This window comes from Cherax quadricarinatus, chromosome 71 (assembly GCF_038502225.1).
Source record: "Cherax quadricarinatus isolate ZL_2023a chromosome 71, ASM3850222v1, whole genome shotgun sequence".
In the NCBI taxonomy this organism is placed as follows: domain Eukaryota; kingdom Metazoa; phylum Arthropoda; class Malacostraca; order Decapoda; family Parastacidae; genus Cherax; species Cherax quadricarinatus.
This window is the reverse complement of record NC_091362.1, coordinates 23813453-23839824: the sequence shown is the minus strand read 5'-3', so window position 1 is coordinate 23839824 and position 26372 is coordinate 23813453. Positions and strand designations below refer to the sequence as shown.

Here is a 26372-nt window from a genome sequence, read left to right as displayed (position 1 = left end):
GGGATAAAGATAGAAATGTTAAAAGCAGGTGGGGATATAGTTTTGGAGTGGTTGGTGCAATTATTTAATAAATGTATGGAAGAGGGTAAGGTACCTAGGGATTGGCAGAGAGCATGCATAGTTCCTTTGTATAAAGGCAAAGGGGATAAAAGAGAGTGCAAAAATTATAGGGGGATAAGTCTGTTGAGTGTACCTGGTAAAGTGTATGGTAGAGTTATAATTGAAAGAATTAAGAGTAAGACGGAGAATAGGATAGCAGATGAACAAGGAGGCTTTAGGAAAGGTAGGGGGTGTGTGGACCAGGTGTTTATAGTGAAACATATAAGTGAACAGTATTTAGATAAGGCTAAAGAGGTCTTTGTGGCATTTATGGATTTGGAAAAGGCGTATGACAGGGTGGATAGGGGGGCAATGTGGCAGATGTTGCAAGTGTATGGTGTAGGAGGTAGGTTACTGAAAGCAGTGAAGAGTTTTTACGAGGATAGTGAGGCTCAAGTTAGAGTATGTAGGAAAGAGGGAAATTTTTTCCCAGTAAAAGTAGGCCTTAGACAAGGATGTGTGATGTCACCGTGGTTGTTTAATATATTTATAGATGGGGTTGTAAGAGAAGTAAATGCGAGGGTCTTGGCAAGAGGCGTGGAGTTAAAAGATAAAGAATCACACACAAAGTGGGAGTTGTCACAGCTGCTCTTTGCTGATGACACTGTGCTCTTGGGAGATTCTGAAGAGAAGCTGCAGAGATTCGTGGATGAATTTGGTAGGGTGTGCAAAAGAAGAAAATTAAAGGTGAATACAGGAAAGAGTAAGGTTATGAGGATAACAAAAAGATTAGGTGATGAAAGATTGAATATCAGATTGGAGGGAGAGAGTATTGAGGAGGTGAATGTATTCAGATATTTGGGAGTGGACGTGTCAGCGGATGGGTCTATGAAAGATGAGGTGAATCATAGAATTGATGAGGGAAAAAGAGTGAGTGGTGCACTTAGGAGTCTGTGGAGACAAAGAACTTTGTCCTTGGAGGCAAAGAGGGGAATGTATGAGAGTATAGTTTTACCAACGCTCTTATATGGGTGTGAAGCGTGGGTGATGAATGTTGCAGCGAGGAGAAGGCTGGAGGCAGTGGAGATGTCATGTCTGAGGGCAATGTGTGGTGTGAATATAATGCAGAGAATTCGTAGTTTGGAAGTTAGGAGGAGGTGCGGGATTACCAAAACTGTTGTCCAGAGGGCTGAGGAAGGGTTGTTGAGGTGGTTCGGACATGTAGAGAGAATGGAGCGAAACAGAATGACTTCAAGAGTGTATCAGTCTGTAGTGGAAGGAAGGCGGGGTAGGGGTCGGCCTAGGAAGGGTTGGAGGGAGGGGGTAAAGGAGGTTTTGTGTGCGAGGGGCTTGGACTTCCAGCAGGCATGCGTGAGCGTGTTTGATAGGAGTGAATGGAGACAAATGGTTTTTAATACTTGACGTGCTGTTGGAGTGTGAGCAAAGTAACATTTATGAAGGGATTCAGGGAAACCGGCAGGCCGGACTTGAGTCCTGGAGATGGGAAGTACAGTGCCTGCACTCTGAAGGAGGGGTGTTAATGTTGCAGTTTAAAAACTGTAGTGTAAAGCACCCTTCTGGCAAGACAGTGATGGAGTGAATGATGGTGAAAGTTTTTCTTTTTCGGGCCACCCTGCCTTGGTGGGAATCGGCCAGTGTGATAATAATAATAATATAGATATATGTATGTATATATATATATATATATATATATATATATATATATATATATATATATATATATATATATATATATATATATATATATATATATATATATATATATATATTTTTTTTTTTTGTGTGTGTGTGTACTCGCCTAGTTGTACTCACCTAGTTGAGGTTGCGGGGGTTGAGTCTGAGCTCCTGCCCCGCCTCTTCACTGATCGCTACTAGGTCACTCTCCCTGAACCATGAGCTTTATCATACCTCTGCTTAAAGCTATGTATGGATCCTGCCTCCACTACATCGCTTCCCAAACTATTCCACTTACTGACTACTCTGTGGCTGAAGAAATACTTCCTAACATCCCTGTGATTCATCTGTGTCTTCAACTTCCAACTGTGTCCCCTTGTTACTGTGTCCAATCTCTGGAACGTCCTGTCTTTGTCCACCTTTTCAATTCCTCTCAGTATTTTGTATGTCGTTATCATGTCCCCCCTATCTCTCCTGTCCTCCAGTGTCGTCAGGTTGATTTCTCTTAACCTCTCTTCGTAGGACATACCTCTTAGCTCTGGGACTAGTCTTGTTGCAAACCTTTGCACTTTCTCTAGTTTCTTTATGTGCTTGGCTAGGTGTGGGTTCCAAACTGGTGCCGCATACTCCAATATGGGCCTAACGTACATGGTGTACAGGGTCCTGAACGATTCCTTATTAAGATGTCGGAATGCTGTTCTGAGGTTTGCTAGGCGCCCATATGCTGCAGCAGTTATTTGATTGATGTGCGCTTCAGGAGATGTGCCTGGTGTTATACTCACCCCAAGATCTTTTTCCTTGAGTGAGGTTTGTAGTCTCTGGCCCCCTAGACTGTACTCCGTCTGCGGTCTTCTTTGCCCTTCCCCAATCTTCATGACTTTGCACTTGGTGGGATTGAACTCCAGGAGCCAATTGCTGGACCAGGTCTGCAGCCTGTCCAGATCCCTTTGTAGTTCTGCCTGGTCTTCGATCGAGTGAATTCTTCTCATCAACTTCACGTCATCTGCAAACAGGGACACCTCAGAGTCTATTCCTTCCGTCATGTCGTTCACAAATACCAGAAACAGCACTGGTCCTAGGAGTGACCCCTGTGGGACCCCGCTGGTCACAGGTGCCCACTCTGACACCTCGCCACGTACCATGACTCGCTGCTGTCTTCCCGACAAGTATTCCCTGATCCATTGTAGTGCCTTCCCTGTTATCCCTGCTTGGTCCTCCAGTTTTTGCACCAATCTTGTGTGGAACTGTGTCAAACGCCTTCTTGCAGTCCAAGAATATGCAATCCACCCACCCCTCTCTCTCTTGTCTTACTGCTGTCACCATGTCATAGAACTCCAGTAGGTTTGTGACACAGGATTTCCCGTCCCTGAAACCATGTTGGCTGCTGTTGATGAGATCATTCCTTTCTAGGTGTTCCACCACTCTTCTCCTGATAATCTTCTCCATGATTTTGCAAACTATACATGTCAGTGACACTGGTCTGTAGTTTAATGCTTCATGTCTGTCTCCTTTTTTAAAGATTGGGACTACATTTGCTGTCTTCCATGCCTCAGGCAATCTCCCTGTTTCGATAGATGTATTGAATATTGTTGTTAGGGGTACACATAGCGCCTCTGCTCCCTCTCTCAATACCCATGGGGAGATGTTATCTGGCCCCATTGCCTTTGAGGTATCTAGCTCACTCAGAAGCCTCTTCACTTCTTCCTCGGTTGTGTGCACTGTGTCCAGCACATGGTGGTGTGCCCCACCTCTCCGTCTTTCTGGAGCCCCTTCTGTCTCCTCTGTGAACACTTCTTTGAATCTCTTGTTGAGTTCCTCACATACTTCACGGTCATTTCTTGTTGTCTCTCCTCCTTCCATCCTTAGCCTGATTACCTGGTCCTTGACTGTTGTTTTCCTCCTGATGTGGCTGTACAACAGTTTCGGGTCAGATTTGGCTTTCGCTGCTATGTCATTTTCATATGTCTTTGGGCCTCCCTTCTTATCTGTGCATATTCGTTTCTGGCTCTACGACTGCTCTCCTTATTCTCCTGGGTCCTTTGCCTTCTATATTTCTTCCATTCCCTAGCACACTTGGTTTTTGCCTCCCTGCACCTTTGGGTAAACCATGGGCTCATCCTGGCTTTTTCATTATTCCTGTTACCCTTGGGTACAAACCTCTCCTCAGCCTCCATGCATTTTGTTGCTACATATTCCATCATCTCATTAACCGGCTTCCCTGCCAGTTCTCTGTCCCACTGAACCCCATTCAGGAAGTTCCTCATTCCTGTGTAGTCCCCTTTCTTGTAGTTTGGCTTCATTCGTCCTGGCCTTCCTGCTTCTCCCTCCACTTGTAGCTCTACTGTGTATTCGAAGCTTAAAACCACATGGTCACTGGCCCCAAGGGGTCTTTCATATGTGATGTCCTCGATATCTGCACTACTCAAGGTGAATACTAAGTCTAGCCTTGCTGGTTCATCTCTCCTCTCTCTCTTGTAGTGTCCCTTACGTGTTGGTACATGAAGTTTTCCAGTACCACCTCCATCATCTTAGCCCTCCATGTATCTTGGCCCCCATGCGGGTCCAAGTTCTCCCAATCGATCTCCTTGTGGTTAAAGTCACCCATGATCAGGAGCTTTGCCCTGCATGCATGAGCTCTTCTGGCCACTCTAGCCAGTGTGTCAACCATCGCTCTATTGCTCTCGTCGTACTCTTGCCTTGGCCTCCTGCTGTTCTGTGGTGGGTTATACATCACTGCTATTACCACCTTGGGACCTCCAGAGTGAAGCGTTCCCGCTATGTAATCACTTTCTTCTCCGCTGTCTCCTCTCTCCAGCTCATCAAAATTCCAGCGATTTTTGATCAGCAATGCCACTCCTCCACCCCCCCTGTTCCCTCTGTCTTTCCTCAGGATTTGGTATCTCATTGGAAAGATGGCATCTGTTATCATACCTGTAAGCTTGGTTTCTGTGAGAGCTATGATGTCCAGTGATGCCTCTTTGACTCTTTCATGCCACTCCTCCCACTTATTTGTTATACCATCAGCATTTGTGTACCATGCCTTCAGTTTCCTTTCCAACACTGTGGTTTGTGGGGCCTGTGAGGGTGGGAGACCTGGTGGCATACTGTGGGATTCTATAGCTCGGTGTTGGGTGGAGGCTGTGGGTATGGATTGTAGTGTGTGTTGGGATGGTGTGATAGGCTGTATGGTTCTGAGAATAGTTGTGTGTGTGCTTGCCCTTGCTGTTCTGTTCTGCTCTGACTGACCTCTGCTGGTTCCATCCTTGTCTCTTTTCCTAGCTCCTTTCGCTTTTTTGTCCTCTCCCTCAGCTGCTGTCATTCTGATTGTATTCTGTCTCTGTCTAGGAACACCCTCTTGTACTCTTCCGAGTATTTCAATCGTGGTTTCTCTTGGAGGATCCTGTTCCGCACTGTTTCCGTCCTGAGAATCAGCTTGATTGGTCGGTTTCTCCCCTTCGAGTACCCCCCTATTCTCTGAAAATTTACAATCTCGTCCATCTCTTCACCTATTTCCGTGATGATTTTCTCAATCTCCTTGCTTTCTTCCTGCTGCCTTTCAGTGTGTGTCCTTTCCTCTCTCTCCTGAAGCCCATGGATAAACACTGATTTTGCCCTTTCCTCCTCCCATTGCCTCACCCTCTGTGACTCTGGATCCTGCCTGTATGTGGTCAGTTTCTCCCTTGATTTTTCCAGTGGCTCTTGATAGCATGGTTGTGCCTCAGCATTCGACCTATCACCCTCTCCGTCTGCAACCAGCTGTTCTTCCCTTTCACTCCTTGGTCCTCCTTGGCAGGCTGATATGACCTTAGCATAATTCATAATTCCTTCCTTCCTCTTCGGCCTCGCAGCTTCATATGCTGTGTCTTCTCTGGTCACTGCCCCTGTAACTCGCTTCAGCCTATTTATCTCAACTTCTAGGACCCTTATCTTGGCTACTGCAGTTTCGACTTGTGCCTCCCAATTCTTTGTCTCCTTCTCCAACCTCTTTTCCAATTTCACAGAGAGCTCTTTCTCCATTTTTTCAGAAAGCTCTCCTAATTTTCTCTCCCACTCTTGTTCCATCCTTTTCCACTGCTCCTCCATCCACTCCTCCCTACCAGAACCATTCTCATCTGATCCTTGGTTCCTGCGAGTCCCCACCAGAGAAGAGAGAAGGGAAAGGTAGAAGGAGAGAGAGAGGGGAAGAGTGAGAAGGGAAATGGGGAGAGTGTGAGAGGGGGAAAGAGAGAGAAGGGAAGGGAAGGAGGGGGGAAGAGTGAGAAGGGAAAAATGGGGAAGAGATGGAGAGAGAGAGAGAGAGAGAGAGAGAGAGAGAGGGGGAAGGTAGAAAGAGAGAGGGGGATAGAAGGAAAAAGGGGAAGAGAGAGTGAGAGTGAGAGAGAAAGGGGGGAGAGAGAGTGAGAGTGAGAGAGAAAGGGGGGAGAGAGAGTGAAGGGAAGGGTAGGAGAGGGGGAGATTGAGAAGGGAAAATGGGGAAGAGAGAGAGCAAGAGAGAGAGAGAGAGAGAGAGAGAGAGAGAGAGAGGGAAGGAGGGAGGGAGAGAGAGAGGGGGAGAGAGAAGGCAAAGAGAGGGGGAAAGAAGGGGGAGATGGAAGAGCAAGAGGGGAGAGAGAGGGGAGGAGGGGAGAGAGATGGGAAAAGGGAGAGGGGAGAGATGTTAGAGGGAAGAGATGTTAGAGGGGAGAGACAGGAGAGGGAAGAGAGAGAGATAGGTAGAGAGAGAGATATAGGTAGAGAGTGAGATAGGTAGAGAGAGAGATTAGGATAGGAAGAGAGGGAGAGAGAGAGGAGCGAGGTTCAGATGGTCAGTTCACAGGACGGTGTGAAATCATGTGTATGTGTGTGTTTGCGTGTTTACTACAGCTTACAAGTGCTTGTTCCTCTGTGTGTGTGTGTGTACTCACCTATTTGTGGTTGCAGGGGTCGAGGGGTGTGTGTGTGTGTGTGTGTGTGTGTGTGTGTGTGTGTGTGTGTGTGTATGTGTGTGTGTGTGTGTGTGTGTGTGTGTGTGTGTGTGTGTGTGTGTGTGTGTGTGTGTGTGTGTGTGTGTGTGTGTGTGTGTGTGTGTGTGTGTATGTGTGTGTGTGTGTGTGTGTGTGCCCCCACTTCTAAGTATTCATACTGCTAATAAATACCGGTAGATACCAGTAATTCTAAGCTTACCAATACTTGTAACACTTATCGATTCTACTTCTAAAATTCAGAAAGTAGCTAGGCTGTAAAATTTAGCTTGTCTCAGCTTAAGTGTCTGACGTTATCTCTCACTACCGCTTTACTCCTTGCACTCTCGTCTATGCTATTTCTACTCTAATTCTGGTAATGGCTTGCAGGAGTGAGTGACCAGTATCTAACAGTGATGCAGGGCCAGAACTCAATCTTGCAAAATGCAACCTCAACAGGTGTGTGATGACAAGTTGCCAGAAGCTGATGACGTAGTCGTTGTACATAGGCCTTCTATCACTATTTTGTAACTCCTTCACCCGTGATGTTTATAACCATATATGCTCATGCATCCCGCGTTCCTCAAGTGATTTCACTTTTCACTTATTACAGAATACACTTCACATTCGGTGTTACACTTTATATGTATAATGGCATACAAACTGTTGTGACGTCACTGCTTCAGTAGGCCTACTGCCACCTTCCCTTGTTGTATATTTTATTTTTTCTTTCTCCTTTTGCTTATTAACTTTTTCACTCCCACATTACAGTGCCCCACATTTCACTTGTTACCCAAACGCTGGTAATTCTTGATCACCCGTTTCCGCACTCACTTTGATCTTTTTATGTTTGTATCTGTGTGGCAACAGTGCCTAGTAGATCCACAACGGTTTGGCACTTTTAAAAGAAAATACTGAATTCAGGTTTCCTCTTGAATTTTTTCAACTAATAACTATAGTTATCACTCGTAGGTTTGTTCACTGACTTTGTCACTACCACTGATTACTGCTAGCAGTTATTGCATGCCTCAAAAACGCGAAGGTTCTCGGAGCCTTGTGCACCCACGTCTGCACCCACCATGTGTGTGTGTGTGTGTGTGTGTGTGTGTGTGTGTGTATGTATGTATGTATATATATATGTTTGGTAATAAGTAATAATATTTTATGAAGAAGAGGATAAATAAATATACAAAGTTTGATATAGCACATAATGAAAGTAGTTTGTTAGATTATGTATTGGTGGATAAAAGGTTGATGGGTAGCCTCCAGGATGTACACGTTTCTAGAGGGGCAACAACAAGTAAGAGGGAGGTGAAAGTGTATAAACTAAGGAAGGAGGAAGTTCGGGTGAGGTATAAGCAACTATTGGCAGAAAGGTGGGCTGGTGCAATTATGAGTAGTGGGGGAGTTGAAGAGGGTTGGAATAGTTTTAAAAATGCAGTATTAGAATGTGGGGCAGAAGTTTGTGGTTATAGAAGGGTGGGTGCAGGAGGAAAGAGGAGTGATTGGTGGAATGATGAAGTAAAAGGTGTGATAAAAGAGAAAAAGTTAGCTTATGAGAGCTTTTTACAAAGCAGAAGTGTTATAAGAAGAGTAGAGTATATGGAGAGTAAAAGAAAGGTGAAGAGAATGGTGAGAGAGTGCAAAAGGAGAGCAGATGATAGAGTGTGAGAGGCACTGTCAAGAAATTTTAATGAAAATAAGAAAAAATTTTGGAGTGAGTTAAACAAGTTAACCCTTAAACTGTCCAAATGTACATCTACATTTTTTTAACATTTGAAAGTATGTAAAAAAATGTAGATCACCTTTTTTTTTTTTTACATTTGAAAACGTGTAAAAAAACCTCTATCTACATTTTTTTTTATTATTTGAAAATATGTAAAAAAAATGTAGATCTACTTTTGGAGCACTATGGATTTGAATGTCGATCTGTTTGGACAGTTTAAGGGTTAAGAAAGCCTAGGGAATGAATGGATTTGTCAGTTAAAAACAGAGTAGGGGAGTTAGTAAATGGGGAGATGGATGTATTGGGTAGATGGCGAGAATATTTTGAGGAACTTTTAAATGTCCACGAAGAAAGGGAGGCAGTCATTTCATGCACTGGCCAGGGAGGTATACCATCTTTTAGGGGTGAAGAAGAACAGGATGTGAGTATGGGGGAGGTGCGTGAGGCATTACGTAGAATGAAAGGGGGTAAAGCAGCTGGAACTGACGAGATCATGACAGAAATGTTAAAAGCAGGGGGGTATATAGTGCTGGAGTGGTTGGTGTTTTTGTTTAATAAATGTATGAAAGAGGGGAAGGTACCTAAGGATTGGCAGAGAGCATGTATAGTCCCTTTATATAAAGGGAAGGGGGACAAAAGAGATTGTAAAAATTATAGAGGAATAAGTTTACTGAGTTAATCATAGAATTGATGAGGGAAAAAAGGCGAGTGGTGCATTGAGGTATATATGGAGTCAAAAAACGTTATCTATGGAGGCAAAGAAGGGAATGTATGAAAGTATAGTATGGGTGAAGCTTGGGTGGTAAATGCAGCAGCGAGGAGACGGTTGGAGGCAGTGGAGATGTCCTGTCTAAGAGCAATGTGTGGTGTAAATATTATGCAGAAAATTCGGAGTGTGGAAATTAGGAGAAGGTGTGGAGTTAATAAAAGTATAAGTCAGAGGGCTGAAGAGGGGTTGTTGAGGCAGTTTGATCATTTAGAGAGAATGGATCAAAGTAGAATGACATGGAGAGCGTATAAATCTGTAGGGGAAGGAAGGCGGGGTAGGGGTTGTCCTCGAAAAGGTTGGAAGGAAGGGGTAAGGGAGGTTTTGTGAGTGAGGGGCTTGGACTTCCAGCAGGCGTGCATGAGGGTGTTCGATAGGAGTGAATGGAGACAAATGGTATTTGGGATCTGACGAGCTGTTGGAGTGTGAGCAGGGTAATATTTAGTGAAGGGATTCAGGGAAACTGGTTATTTTTATATAGCCGGACTTGAGTCCTGGAAATGGGAGGTACAATGCCTGCACTCTAAAGGAGGGGTTCGGGATATTAGCAGTTTGGAGGGTTATGTTTGTGTATCTTTATAGGTATATGCTTCTAAGCTGTTGTGTTCTGAGCACCTCTGCAAAAACAGTGATTATGTGTGAGTGAGGTGAAAGTGTTGAATGATGATGAAAGTATTTTCTCTTTGGGGATTTTCTTTCTTTTTTGGGTCACCCTGCCTCAGTGGGAGACAGCCGACTTGATAAAAAAAAAAATACATTAATACATGCATGCAAGCATACATACACATACATACATACATACATACATACATACATACATACATACATACATACATACATACATACATACATACATGCATGCATGCATGCATGCCATGTTATTAAATGGGTAGAAAAAAAAAGCCTCACACAGAAAATAAACTGTGACAAAACACAAAAAGGCTTCAAATAAAGAAAGGAGTCTGAGACTTACCAGAAAAATCACATGAACAGAATACACACTCCTATGTATCAGTGGCTAACTTTAAAATAGGATTTAGATGTATTGTAAAAACTGTACATCATTCCTCACTAAACTAATAAGAAAGTCCAAACAACTATACTATTCTAACAAATTCACCAAAACAAGAGGTGATATAAAAAAAAGACCTTAAAGAAACTTAAATTCTGGGCAACCAAAAGATGAACAAAACTAGAGATTTTGTCCTAAACCCATTGAACTACAACTCCAGCCTATTGAAACAGCCAATAACATAAATGATTTCTTCTCAACCATAGAAAATTCCAAGCTCCAATACCAGCAAGTGATTACCTAGATGGAAATTTCTTTACATCCCTCTATCTTCCTTCAACCAAGCCCAATGAAGTCACCCTGGTTCTTAACCCTTTGACTGTTTCGGTCGTATATATATGCCTTACAAGCCATTGTGTTTGATGTATATGCACTGAAAAATTCTAGTGGCTTCATGTCAAGCAGGAGAAAGCTGGTAGGCCCACATGTGAGAGAATGGGTCTGTGTGGTCAGTGTGCACTGTATAAAAAAAATCCTGCAGGATGCAGTACATGAGAAAAAAAAAACTCTGACCGTGTTTTTTGGATTAAAACGCCCACTTTGAGGTGTATTTTCATATAGTTTTTATGGTTATATTCTCGTTTTCATAATCACATTTGATAGAATGGACAACATATTATAGAAATAGAGGTGATTTTGATTGGTTTTACTATGAAAAGGACCTTGAGATGGAGCTCAAAGTAGGGAAAATGTTGGGTTTTTGCCGATGTTCAAGAGTAAACAAATGATGTCATTGTCCAATAAATGTCCAACTAGCCATTCTAATATGCAGTCATGAATTGGTTGACATTATTTATACAATTATTACAATATTGCAGTAGTCTGGATAACAGTAAATCTTCTATTTTTTGTTTGAATAAAAATTCAAAATAGAAAGCAAGAGGGGCCTGGAGACATAACTGATGAACAAAGAAAATGTTATTTTAGAGCTAGGAATGTCTGCATTCTTCATTCTGGACCCTATTTTGAAATTGGCATATTTTTTAATTTGCATGAAATTGGTGAAATTGCCAATTTCTGACCACTTTATTGGGTAGTTGAAATCGGTAAATGGCCAGTTTTTTGTGCTCAATCGATAGAATAAATGGAGTCCTAAAGAAATAGTTATGAGTTTGGTCGACTGGAACAATGAAATTAGCTGAAAATAGGACTCAAAGTGGGCGAAATCGCCGATTCGTAAACATCGCCGAAGTCGCTAACTTTGCGAGAGCATACAGGAAGGCCCCGCTTTACGGCGTTTCACTTTACGGCGTTCCGCTAATATGGACATTTCAAATTATGACCAAAACTCGCTATACGGCTCCCCCCACCTGACTTTCTAATACGGTCACCGTGCCCCACCCTGTTTGTTTACATTCTCCATGAGCTCAGTAAGCACTAAGTCTCTCCATTTTGTCTGGAAACTCCAAAATTTCAAATGTTTTTAAAAGTTATTTCATATTTTATATATACTCTGATAATTATACTTATGTATACCTGTACCTAAATAAACTTACATACTGTGCTGGCATGCAGGTACACATTAAAATTGGTATCTTATGTCTCCAGACGTCATATTAGTAATGATAATAATAATCATCGAGTCATTTAAATGTCGTATATTACGGTAATATACACATTTTCATTAATCCATCCATGATATTTTTTTCAAAATTATATAATAAACACGATGCATAACATATAAATAAGATAAATACACCCCACAGTAGAATAAATAAACATAAATGTGAGATGTGGTAGCAGACGACTTGCACAAGTGACGCCATATTAGAAATGATAATAATAACAATACTCACCGAGTCTCATTAAATGTCGTATATTACGTTAATATACACATTTTCATTAATCCATCCATGATATTTTTTTTTAAATTATATAATAAACACGATACATAACATAAAAAGATGATAAATACACCCCACAATAGAATAAATAAACATAAATATAAGATGTGGGAGCCACATAACTTGTACAAGTGACGGCAAGAATAACATTTTCTCTAATCTAACATAAGAGAAAATGTGTTACTGGGGGTAACTGTAGAAAATTATTCCTTTCGTATGTATGTAAGTAAGTTTATTCAGGTATACACAAATACAGTTACATAGATTATCATACATAACAACATACGTGTAGAGAACCTAGGATAACCCAAAAAAGTCAGTGTGACTTATTTCCATTGCCTTCACTCAGAGCTTCATTTCTTCTCAAAATGATGTTACATGAGAATGGGAGTGTTCTTCTTTATTAATTCTACCGTATCAATGTAGAGACAACCTGTACACAATGTAACTTGTACACAAACCAGACGTGTACACTTCGTTTGTTTACAAAACTTACCTTCGCCTGGTTTGTTTACATAACTCTGCGCCTGCCCCCTCTCATGTACTCATTCTTTCTCTCTCTCATTTATTCGTTTTATCTCATTTACTTACTCCTGACCCTACATTAAGACTACAAATATTTTAAGGTAAGTAATGAGTGAACTGTATATACATTTTATCGCTCTGGGATGCTTAAATATCATAGAATAGTATGTGTGGGTGGGGTGGCCTGGTAAGGTAGCCTGGCTATTACCATACGTACCACACTTGATTTCTTACAATAAATACTACTTGTCTCACCCTAGATTAAGACTATAAATATTTTAAGGTAAGTAATGAGTGCACTATGTGTGTATTGTACTTTTTTATTGTTTTTTGATGCCTGGTTCTATTGCTAACTTAATATATGTTAGTGTAAACTTGTTATCTAGTGTTTGTATGCATTTATAAGTGGAAAAAAAGGGTGTTCCACTTTACGGCGATTTCCGCTTTACGGCGGTAGCCTGGAACCTAACCTGCCATATAAGTGGGGCCCTCCTGTAATTCCATAAGTTTTCCATCAGATTTCATACTTTTAGTGTCATTACCACCAGGAAAAGATTCTCTATCATTTCATAAGATTTTTTTTTTTGACACCAAAAGACATCTCAGGATTTGGGGTTTCAACAGTCAAGGGGTTAATAACCTAACAAAAAGCTACGGTGCAGATGATTTATTAATTTATTAATTTGAACATGATACAGAGAAGTGCAAAGGAATACATTAGTTAAAGTGCAACATGCCAAAGCCACTTGTATGCAGAGCATTATGGGCAGGCTTAAAATTAACTTAAGATTAACTAAGCAATGATATATTCAGTGGTAAAACATTATTGTAAACATATAACAATTTAGTGCAAATGAGTATTACAAAGACAGGTCATATGGTCATTTATTGTGTTGCTGTGCATTCAGTAGAATGGAGTATTCCGTTAGGTAATGTAATTAAAAAAATAACAAAGTTTGATTGGGTCACAGGTTAAACATTTATGAGATACAATTATGAGAAACATTTATGAGATACAATTTATGAGATACAATTATTCAGTATTTATTTAGTTGTGGGCGAGTAGGTGATTTTTGAGAAGAGACTTGAATTTATATACAGACAGTGTTTCTTTTATATTCACAGATAATGAATTCCAGATTTTAGGGCCTTTTATGTGCATTGAGTTTTTGCATAGCATGAGATGGACATGTTATGGTCATGTGTTCTGTTGAGGTTGGTAAGGAGACATTTGAGGGGAGGGTTATATTCGAGTTAAGTGTTCTATGTATGTAGTAGGTGCAGTAATAAGTATGGATGTTTTGTATGGTGAGTAGATTTAGAGTTTTGAATATTGGTAGAGTGTGCTGCCTGTAGTTGGAATTTTTTATCATTCTGACTGCAGCATGATCACAAACTCCTGCACCAGACAACACATCCACTACTCTTCAAGAGCTTGAACTTGCTTAATATACAAAATATACACACTTATTATTGCCCCTACTACAGCCTCTCCTCACTTAGCGACATACTTGTTTACCAACAACTCGAACTTACAATGGGCTCTCTGACAAGTGTGCATACCTAAATATGTTAGAGCCGATTTCCTCTCTTCTGTTTATTACACTATACAGTACACTACTGTATAAACATCTAAAAATGTTATAAATGGTGCAAAGGTGACAATTAAACAATATCAAAGATGGTTGATACAAACCCACTACCATTATAGTATGCTCTTGCTTAACAATGAATTCGTCATTAAGTGAGGAGAGGTATATGTACAGAAGATTAAACTCCAATATAAACCCTCCGCTCAAATTTCTAAACAGCTACAACAGAACACACAGACATAACATGAGGCACAAAACAGTTTTGTTCCTCGTGTTTTGCGTGTCTGTCTCACATGCAACAATGCAGTGCACATAAAGGACCCGAAGATCTGAAACTCTTTGCCCGAACCAGCAAGAGGACTATACTTAAAAATCATCTCGTCTCTCAGTAATAACCATACCCACACTATGCTAATCTCTAACCAAATTCGAAGCAACTCTCCCTTTATCTATTAAACCATTATTACAAACCTAAAAATGTATGTTTGTATTATAAATTGTACTACCTCATATTAATAATAGAGTAAAATATTGAGTATTTGAAATTTTTGACTCATTACCTGTCTAGACTTAAGTAATCTTTAAGTATTATCACATTATTATCACACTGGCCGATTCCCACCAAGGCAGGGTGGCCCGAAGAAGAAGAACTTTCACCATCATTCACTCCATCACTGTCTTGCCAGAAGGGTGCTTTACACTACAGTTTTTAAACTGCAACATTAACACCCCTCCTTCAGAGTGCAGGCACTGTACTTCCCATCTCCAGGACTCAAGTCCAGCCTGCCGGTTTCTCTGAACCCCTTCATAAATGTTACTTTGCTCACACTCCAACAGCACGTCAAGTATTAAAAACCATTTGTCTCCATTCACTCCTATCAAACACGCTCACACATGCCTGCTGGAAGTCCAAGCCCCTCGCACACAAAACCTCCTTTACCCCCTCCCTCCAACCTTTCCTAGGCCGATCCCTACCCCGCCTTCCTTTCACTACAGACTGATACACTCTTGAAGTCACTCTGTTTCGCTCCATTCTGTCTACATGTCCGAACCACCTCAACAACCCTTCCTCAGCCCTCTGGACAACAGTTTTGGCAATCCCGCACCTCCTCCTAACTTCCAAACTACGAATTCTCGGCATTATATTCACACCACACATTGCCCTCAGACATGACATCTCCACTGCCTCCAGCCTTCTCCTCGCTGCAACATTCATCACCCATGCTTCACACCCATATAAGAGCGTTGGTAAAACTATACTCTCATACATTCCCCTCTTTGCCTCCAAGGACAAAGTTCTTTGTCTCCACAGACTTCTAAGTGCACCACTCACCCTTTTCCCCTCATCAATTCTATGATTCACCTCATCTTTCATAGACCCATCCGCTGACACGTCCACTCCCAAATATCTGAATACATTCACCTCCTCCATACTCTCTCCCTCCAATCTGATATCCAATCTTTCATCACCTAATCTTTTTGTTATCCTCATAACCTTACTCTTTCCTGTATTCACTTTTAATTTTCTTCTTTTGCACACCCTACCAAATTCATCCACCAATCTCTGCAACTTCTCTTCAGAATCTCCCAAGAGCACAGTGTCATCAGCAAAGAGCAACTGTGACAACTCCCACTTTATGTGTGATTCTTTATCTTTTAACTCCATGCCTTTTGCCAAGACCCTCGCATTTACTTCTCTTACAACCCCATCTATAAATATATTAAACAACCACGGTGACATCACACATCCTTGTCTAAGGCCTTCTTTTACTGGGAAATAATTTCCCTCTTTCCTACATACTCTTTAAGTATTACCGTATTTTGCGGCTTATAAGATATGTTTTAGTTTCAATGGCTCGGCATCGGACGTAACTGGGAGAGCTACAGCCCACCCCACACCCCAAACTTATAGCTCCCGTCACTGACCTTCAGTTTATAGGATAAAGGGTAGTTTATGGAGACATTTTATGGAATAGAAAAATGTCTGATAAACCATGAAATGCAGTTAAGTCCGACTGCAATGCCCAGGCATGATAGTGGCTTTCTTTGTACTGATCAGATTATGAAATGTAAACACACATTGTAACCTTTGCAAAGAAATAAAAAAAAAAAAAATTTCAGTGTATGTTGGACTACATATTATGATAATTAGAACATGTATTCTTCAATCATTTAATTTACGGTTCATAACCTATTGATGATGCATATTGCATGATGGCTACTGTATTATAGCTTTGTTTTCTTTCATTAGTATTGTTATCAAAGTTTGCTGCATTTACTTACACCACATTGATAGCAAGTAATGAGAGATATCTTCTATTATCAGTCCTTTTAATTTTTGTTGATTTTTCTTTCTTGACAGTAAAAAGTGAACCAGTTGACTCGAGTGATAACATAGATAATGTAGACACTTCTATACAAGATTTGGCTCTAGAAAAAACAAAGGTAGGTTGCATTTTGTTAAATAGTTTTTTTGTAAATTAAAAATTCTAGACAAAAATCAGCAATATTGTGAAGTTTATTTACTCTCTTTCTATATTTTTCCACCTCTGGTATGAATGATGAGGACCCATAGCCTCAGAGAAGTAAATAAAATGACATCTATGAAAAAGTTTGATAGATCCTCTAGAAATTGTTGAGTTTTTCTTCTTTTACTTGCTATATATTTTTTTACATTTTTTATTGATTCAGTTTAGTTGAGGAATTTACATACATGCAGAATTACAAACTACTGAAAATTCAGCACAAGTCAGTTGTTCAGTACTTGGAACCTGTTTCCCCATAAGAAATAATGTAAAATAAATTAATACATTCCTGAGCCGTAATAGTACCTATGTAATTTCAGTTAATTTTTTCCAAAAATTTTTTATCCAGTATTTTATATTTAGTACTGCTGCTTTTCACTTAAAATTAGAGGAAGAGAGTGGGTGATGAGAGAGTGGGTAGTGTAAGATGTTCAGTAAATTTAACTTTGTAAGAGAATTGATTGGGAAAAAATATAAAAACAACTATCAGACATACCCAGGAAAACAGTGCCTGAAAAAGCTAAATACAGGAGCATACAATATCTGTGAGAACATATGCACTGCTGAGAAAGCCACAAAAAAAGTCAAATGTACAAAAATTGTAAAACAATATATAGATGCAGAAAAGGAGCTTCCAAACTGCTTAACCCTTTCAGGGTCGGTGCCGTACTTGTATAGCTTGAGAGCCAGAGTCAGTGCCATACTTGTATGCGTAAATTCTAATGCCTTCAAATCGAGCGGGAGAAAGCTGGTAGGCCTACATATGAAAGAATGGATCTGTGTGGTCAGTGTGCGCAGTATTAAAAAAATCCTGCGACACACAGTGCATAATGAGAAAAAAAAAGCTCCGACCATGTTTTTGGTTTTAAACAATGACTTTGCAGTATATTTTCGAATGGTATTTATGGTTGTATTCTCGTTTTCTTGGTCTCATTTGATAGAATGGAAGATATATTACAGAAATAGAGATGATTTTGATTGTTTTCATGATGAAAAGTACCTTAAAATTGAGCTCAAATTAGAGGATTTTTGCCAATGTTTAACAGTAAACAAATCGCACCACACGTCCAATACACGTCAACTGGTGAGTCTAATATTCTTTCAGAAGTGTGTTGATATTATTTATACCATTTTTACAATGATACAGTAGTCTGCATAATAGTAAATCTTCTATTTTTTGCGAGAATAAAAATTCAAAATGGAAAGCAAGAGTAATATAAGAGGGGCCTGGAGACATGACTTATGAACAGAGGAAATGTTATTTTAGTGCCAGGAATGTCTGTCTTGTTTATTCTGGGCCCTATTTTGAAACTGGCATCTTTTGAAATTTGTGTGAAATTGGCCAAATTGCCAATTTTTGATCACTTCATTGGGTAGTTGAAATCAGTAAATGGGCAGTTTTTTGTACTCATTCGATAGAACAATGGAGTTCTAGCAAAATAGCTATGATTTTAGTCAACTGGAACATTGGAATTGGCCAAAAATAGGGCTCAAAGTGTCAAAATCTCTGATGCGTAAATATCGTTGAGACCTCTGACTTCGCAAGAGCATAATTCCATAAGTTTTTCATCAAATTTCATACTTTTGGTGTCATTACCATCGGGAAAAGATTCTCTATCATTTCATAAGAAAAAGTAATTTTTTTTTTTATTTTAAAAGCGTGTTCAGGATCGAGGGTCTCAACCCTGAAAGGGTTAAAAATGTGAATGTTACATCAAAGGAAAGATAACCTTCTCTGACAGATTCCCGAGTTAGGACAAACTCTTAAGCTCTCGTATGAGATGGAGAATTGCAAAGGGACCAAAAAGATGCCAAGGATATTGCTAGAAACTCCAAATATTTCTACACATATGCAAAATATGCATCAAAAGCTGTATGTAGAATTGTGAAATTAATCATAGGAGATTCACACACTGAGGTTGAAAAAGAAATGAGTGAAATTCTAAAATATCAGTGTGAATCAATATTCAGCAGTCCATTAAACAAGTGCAAGGTGGAGAATACTAAAAAAAATTTCATTACCACTGTAGGCCACACAAGTCAGTAAATGTAAGTACAGATCTTGAAGAATTCGAAAAAGAAATATGTGGACCTTCTTTCTTCTTTCAACACACCAACCGTATCCCAACAAGGCGGGGTGGCCCAAAAGGAAAGTCGAAAATTTCTCAGTTTACATTTAATAATACACACAGGAGAAGGGGTTACTAACCCCTTGCTCCTGGCATTTTAGTCGCTTCTTATGACACGAATGGCTTACAGAGGAAGAATTCTGTTCTATTTCCCCATGGAGACGTGGACATTATTTGTGGAATTCTATATTTATGAAGCACTTGGTATTCTTTTGGAGGAAGAGTTCAGATAAAGGTGAAATTCCAGAGGCCATAAAGAGTGCAGACATTGCTCCTTTGCATAAAGAAGGTGGTAGAGCACTAGCCAAAACCTGCAGACGAGTAGCTCTGACATCATACATCATAAAAATCTTTGAAAAAGGTGACAACACATCTAATTACAAACTTTATTAGTCATTCAGAGAATAAAAAAAAAGATTATTCCACATGATACATTGTACAAAAGTGAATGGTATTACATCACAAACATGGAAAGCCCCATAGTTATGCAGAGCATTTTGGGCAAACTTAGGTCTAGAAGGACTATAGTAATTTGTACACACACATTCTCAACATGAGATTTAACCCTTTCAGGGTCCAAGGCCCAAATCTGAAGTGGTGCCCCAGTGTCCAAGAATTTTCAAAAAAAAAAAAATTTATTTTTTCTTATGAAATGGTAGAGAATCTTTTTGTGAAGGTAATAAAACAAAAAGTACAAAATTTGATCGAAAATTGACGAAATTATGCTCTCGCGAATTTTGATGTGTCAGTGATATTTACAAATCGGCGATTTTGCCGACTTTGACTCCCATTTTAGGCCAATTATATTATTCCAGTCGACCAAATTCTTAGCTATTTCACTAGTATTACTTCTATTCTATCGATTGAGCACAAGAATTCGCCAAGTCAACTGTTCCATCTACAAATTAAAGTGATCAGAAATTGTTAATTTGGCCAATTTAACACAAAGTTCAAAATATTCCAATTTCAAAATAGGGTCCAGAATAAACAATGTAGGTATTCCTGGAACTAAACTAACATTTCCTCTGCTCATTAGTTACGTGTTGAGGCTTTACAAATAAATTTCATTTTGATTTTTTATTCAAATAATGAATTTTTATTCACACCAAAAAATAGAAGATTTACTGTTATGCAATACTGTAATAATTGTATAAATATCATCACCATATTTGTGAATGCATATTAGACCCACCAGCTGGTGTGTATTAGACGTGTGAGGTCGTTTGTTTACTCTTGAATATCGGCAAAAATTTAACATTTCTGCTACTTGGAGCTCAGTTTCAAGCCATTTCCAGTGCTAAAACCAATCAAAATCATCTCTATTTCTGTAATATGTCTTCCATTCTATCAAATGAGACCAAGAAATCGCAAATACAACTATAAAAAACATACGAAAAAACACTGCAAAGTTGCTGTTTTAATCGAAAAATCATGATTTCAGTTTTTTTTCCCTTATACACAGTGTGCTGCAGGATCTGTTTTATGTGGTGCACACATACCACATAGATGTATTCTCTCATATCTAGGCCCAAATGTACCACTCACAGTTTATCAGAGTGAGCTGAGCTCATGATGTAGATCTACGGTTTGGACCCTGAACGTAAAGCCGTAGATCTACGGGACGGACCCTGAAAGGGTTAAAGAAGTATTTACAGTGGAGACAGAGAGGACTCTGGAAGTCAGAATAGGGGGGTACACCAACAAGGGCTATACGAACAAGTGCTGGATGAAATGCACACAGCCAAGGAGGAGGTGACGAAGCTGCTTAGTGAACTTGATGCCTCAAAGGCAGTGGGACTGGACAACATCTCTCTGTGGGTCCTTAGAGAGGGAGCAGAGATGGTGTGTGTGTGCCACTTAACAACAATCTTTAACACATCTGTTGAAACTGGGCAACTACCTGAGGTATGGAAGATGGCAAATGTAGTCTCAATTTTTAAGAAGGGAGACAGACATGAGGCATTAAACTACAGACCAGTGTCACTGACATGTATAGCATACAAGGTCAGGGAGAAGATTATCAGGAGGAGAGTGGTTGAGCACCTAGGAAGGAACAAGCTTATAAATGACAACCAGTATGATTTCAGGGAAGGGAAATCCTGTGTCACAGACCTACTGGAGTTTTATGACATGGTAATGGAAGTACGACACGAGAGAAAGGGGTGGGTAGATTGCATTTTCTTGGACTGCAAAAGGCCTTTGACACAGTTCCTCACAACAGATTAGTACAAAAGCTAGAGGATCAAGCACGCATAACAGGAAAGGCACTGCAATGGATCATGGTACGTGACAAGGTGTCAGAGTGGGGTTCCACAGGGATCAGTCCTAGGACTAGTGCTATTTTTTGGTACAGTGGACCCCCAGTTATCGGCCGTAATCTGTTCCAGAAGGTAGGCCGATAACCGAATTAATATTTCCCATAAGAATTAATGGAAATACAATTAATCCATTCCAAACAAAAATATTCACAAAAAAATAATTTTTTTTAACAATTATGTAAGTATTACATACCTTTATTGAAGGCTAATGCTGGCTTCTGGAAGATAGGGCAGAGGAAAGAGGGAGAAGTTAGTGTTTGGAAGGGGAATCCCCCTCCATAAAGACTTTAGGTAGCAAAGCCTTCTCTGGGGTTACTTCCCTTCTCTGTCTTTTATTGCCACTAGGACCAGCTTGAGAGTCACTGGACAAAATAAGTGCTCTGTTTCTGGCATCTCTAAGATTTCCTTGAAGTGGGACAGGGTTTTGTCACTAAACATGTTGCAGATATGGCTTATTTCAGCTTTGTCAGGGTGGTGGTTCTCTACAAAAGCTTGCACCCTAGTCCACATTGCACACACCTCTTTAATCTCTGAAGAAGGCACCTCCTTCACTCCCTCTTCCTCCTCTGAAGCAAGTTTCTCAGCTGCAGTCTGTTGCTGTTCAAGATGAAGCTCTTGCAGTTCTTCAGTGGTTAGCTCTTCCTTGTGGTCCTCCAACTCTTCCACATCCTCACCACTCACCTCCAACCCCAGGGACTTCCCCAGTGCCACAATAGAGTCCACAGGGTTGGCAGCGTCAGGGTCAGCCTCAAACTCTTCAAAATCTCTCTTTCAGACACAATCTGGTCACAGTTTTCTCCAAGCAGAGTTAAGTCCTGGAAATCACTCCCTCCCAAGCTTTACCTATAAGGCTTATACAATGGATGATAGTGAAGTGATTCCTTCAGAACTCTCTTAGGGTCAACTGAGTGTCCGAGGTCATTTCAAAGCACTTTTGAAACACTGCTTTTGTGTAGATTTTTTTGAAGTTAGAAATGATCTGCTGGTCCATGGGCTGGAGGAGAGGAGTGGTGTTAGGAGGCAAGAACTTCACTGTGATGAAATTACTCCCTAAACACTTGGTCTTGCAAGTCTGGAGGATGTGCAGGAGCATTGTCCAGTACCAGAAGGCACTTGAGTGGCAATTTCTTTTCCATGAAGTATTTTTTCACACTTGGGCCAAACACATCATTAACCCACTCTTTGAAAATTTGCCTTGTGACTCATGCCTTATGATTAGCTTTCCACATCACACTGGGATTTTCTGAGTGATACATGAGTAAAGGCTTCACTTTGAAATCCCCTCTAGCATTACCACACAACAAAAGAGTAAGCCTGTCTTTCATAGGCTTGTGTCCTGGCAGTGCCTTTTCCTCCTGGGTAATGTAGGTCCTGTTTGGCATTTTCTTCCAAAACAGGCCTGTTTCGTAACAAATGAACACTTGTTGGGGTTTGAATCCTTCAGTCTTTACATAGTCCTGGAATTCATGAACATACTTTTCAGCTGCACATTTGTCAGAACTTGCAGCCTCACCATGCCTTACAACACTGTGTATGCCACTACACTTCTTAAATCTATCAAACCATTCTTTACTGGTTCTATGTTCACAAGCTGCAGCACTTGCTCTGGGCTTTTTCTTTGCAAGATCCTTATGCAACTGCTTTGCCTTCTCACAAATGATCAACTCCACAGTGTCTCCCACAAATTCTTTTTCCTTAATCCACAATAATAATAACTTTTCCATCTCTTCCATTATTGGTGGCCTTTGTTTAGTTAGAAAAGTTACTCCTTTTGCAACATTAGCATCTTTGATTTGTTCTTTCTTTGTCAGGATGGATGTAATTGTTGATTTATTCTTGCTGTACATCCTGGCAAGTTCCATCACCTTCATACCACTCTCAAACTTTTCTATCACTTCATGCTTAAATTCCATGGTGTTTCTCATGTTCTTTACCACAGGAACTTTACTAGGAACTTTCTTTGGAGCCATCTTTACTTATTTCACAGTTGCACTGCAAGAAAAACCACTAAAAACAATGGTAAACAAGCAAAATGTTTGGATGTATTAGCAGAAGCTTCCTCAGCCACTGAGAGACAAAGCAAAACTGAAGCTCAAGCTGCCCCAGCCGGCGGATGGATGTGTCCAAAATGGCTGATAACCGAGCAAACGGCCGATAACCGGGCGCCGAAAAACCCGCCAATAACCAAACCGGCCGATAACCAGGGGTCCACTGTACATGTATATGTAAATGACATGATGGAAGGGATAGACTCGGAAGTGTCCCTGTTTGCAGATGATGTGAAGTTGATGAGGAGAATTAAATCGGATTAGAATCTGGCAGGACTACAAAGAGACCTGGACAGGCTGGAAGCTTGGTCCAGCAACTGGCTTCTTGAATTTAACCCTGCCAAATGCAAAGTCATGAAGATTGGGGAAGGGCAAGAAGACTGCAGACAGACTTTAGGCTAGGTGGCCAGACACTGCAAACCTCACTCAAGGAAAAGGATCTTGGGGCGAGTATAAAACTGAGCACATCTCAGGCACACATCAACCAGATAACTGCTGCAGCATATGGGTGCCTGGCAAACCTGAGAATAGCATTCCAATACTTCGGTAAGGAATCGTTCAAAAGACTGTACACCGTGTACGTCAGGCCCATACTGGAGTATGCAGCACCAGTTTGGAACCCACACCTGGTCAAGCACATACAAGAAATTAAAGAAGGTACAAAGGTTTGCAACAAGGCTAGTTCCAGAGCCGAGGGGAATGTCTTACAAAGAAAGGTTAAGGGAAATCGGCCTGATGACACTGGACCTTTGTTTCACTTAAAATTAGATATATGGTGGACCCCAGGTTATCATAATTAATCCTTTCCAGAGAGAGTGATTAAACCCGAATCTAACGATTTCCGAATTCATTTTTTCCCATAAGAAATAATGTAAATCAAATTAATCTGTTCCAGACATCCAAAAGTATTAACAAAAATAATTTTTTATAGATTAAATATAGATTTACGTACAGAAAAGAATGAGAAATCGAGTATAAAACAATATCACACTTACCTTTATTGAAGACTCTTGTTGGTGTATGGAAGATGGGAGGAAGGGTTAGGATGATTTTTCTCCACAAATGTATGCACCTCACTCCACTTTGCACAGATGCCCTTAATCTTTAAAGAAGGCACCTTCTTTCCTCTCTCTTTCTCCTCCTCTGAAGCAATTTCCTCAGCTGGTGTACATAAGAACATAAGAAAGCAGGAACACTGCAGCAGGCCTGTTGGCCCATACTAGGCAGGTCCTTCACAAACCATCCCACTAACAGAATCATATTTGCCCAACCCACTTTTCAATGCTTCCCAAGCAATAAGCTTTGATAATTCTATTTACTCATACACAAGTCCCACTCAAATCAAATCATGTGTGTGGGAAAGTACTTTGTCTGGTATGTGGGGAAGTACCCTGGCTGGTGTGTGGGGAAGTACCCTGGCTGGTGTGTGGGGAAGTAAGAACATGAGAATGGAGGAACACTGCAGAAGGCCTACTGGCCCATGCAAGGCAGGTCCTTATCAAAACAACCTCTACCTAAAGCTACCCAAGAAATAACTCCCGTACCCAATGACACCAATCAAACCCAGCCCCTCCCACTCATATATTTGTCCAATCTCTTCTTAAAGCTACCCAAGGTCCTAGCCTCTGTCACCCTACTGGGAAGATTGTTCCACACATCTACAACTCTGTTAGAAAACCAGTACTTACCTATGTCCTTTCTAAATCTAACTTTATCCAACTTAAATCCATTATTTCTGGTTTTTACCTGGTTCGACACCCTCAGTACTTTAATAATATCTCCTTTGTTTATGCCCGTCATCCACTTACACACTTCAGTGATATCTCCCGTCATTCCACGTCTCTCCAGAGAGTGGAGATTTAAGGCTTTAAGTCTGTCTTCATATGGGAGATTCCTTACACAGTAAATCATTTTAGTCATTCTTCTCTGTATGTTCTCCAATGAGTCTATATCCATCCTGTAGTAAGGGGGCCAAAACTGAGCAGCATAATCTAAATGAGGCCTCACTAGTGCTGTATAGAGCTATAAAATAACTTTTGGACTACTGTTACTTATACTTCTTGAGATAAATCCAAGTAATCTGTTAGCTTTGTTGTGCACACTAAGGCACTGCTGTCTTGGCTTTAGATTTCTGCTTATCATGACTCCCAAGTCTTTTTCACATTCTGTATAATCAGGCTCTACTTCGCCTAGATTATAGCTTCGAGGGTTATTTTCATTACCAAGGACTAGTACCTTAAACTTATCCACATTGAACTTCATCTGCCATTTTTCAGACCAAGACATTAATTTGTCCAAATCCTTCTGGAGTTCATTGCTATCCTCCTCAGAATGAATTATATGGCCTATCTTTGTATCATCAGCAAATTTACTCACGTCACTCATAATCCCTTCATCAAAGTCATTAATGTAAATTATGAACAAGAGAGGGCCTAAAACTGATCCTTGTGGAACACCACTAGTGACTAATCCCCATTCAGATTTCACCCCATTAATGGTAACTCTCTGCTTTCTATTGGTAAGCCATGCCTCTATCCATGCTAGAACTTTACCTCCTATACCATGAGCTGCCACTTTTCTTAAGTCTCTTGTGAGGTACTCTATCGAAGGCTTTACTAAAATCCAAATAAACAATATCAATATTCTTTATCACTGTCAACTGCCTCAAATGTTCTATTGAAGAACGTCAGTAAATTTGTCAGGCAGGAACGACTTCTCATGAATCCATTCTGAGATTCATTTATCAAGTTATGCTCTTCAAGGTGACTTCTAATAATGTCAGCTATAATTGATTCTAATAACTTGCCCACTATAGATGTCAGGCTTATTGGATGGTAATTTGAAGGAGTGGACTTATCCCCTGATTTGAATATAGGAACCACATTAGCCATCTTCCACAACTCTGGCACAACACTGGTAAGGATGGATGCATTAAACACACTCATTAATGGCCAACTAAGCTCCATCTTGCAGTCCTTAAGTACCCTGGAAAACAGCTTATCGGGTCCCGGGGACTTATTTTGCTTCAGTTTGTCTACCTGTTTAATAACTATGTCCCTCGTGACAGTAATACTAGTTAATTTAAATTCATCAGGAACTATATAATTGTTAATTACTGGAATCTCATTTACATCTTCCTGTGTAAAAACTGAC

General features: G+C 40.3%; 1 protein-coding gene across 2 annotated transcripts in view; it reads left to right on the top strand.

Annotated features, from left to right (window-relative positions):
* The window catches only part of Polr3D (RNA polymerase III subunit C53), a 96991-nt gene that overhangs the window by 37801 nt on the left and 32818 nt on the right, over positions 1-26372 (top strand). For both annotated transcript variants that reach the window (XM_070100182.1, XM_070100183.1), the window contains exon 6: positions 16562-16644. In XM_070100182.1, the coding sequence (XP_069956283.1) occupies positions 16562-16644 (83 nt within the window). The remainder of the gene's footprint in view (positions 1-16561; positions 16645-26372) is intronic.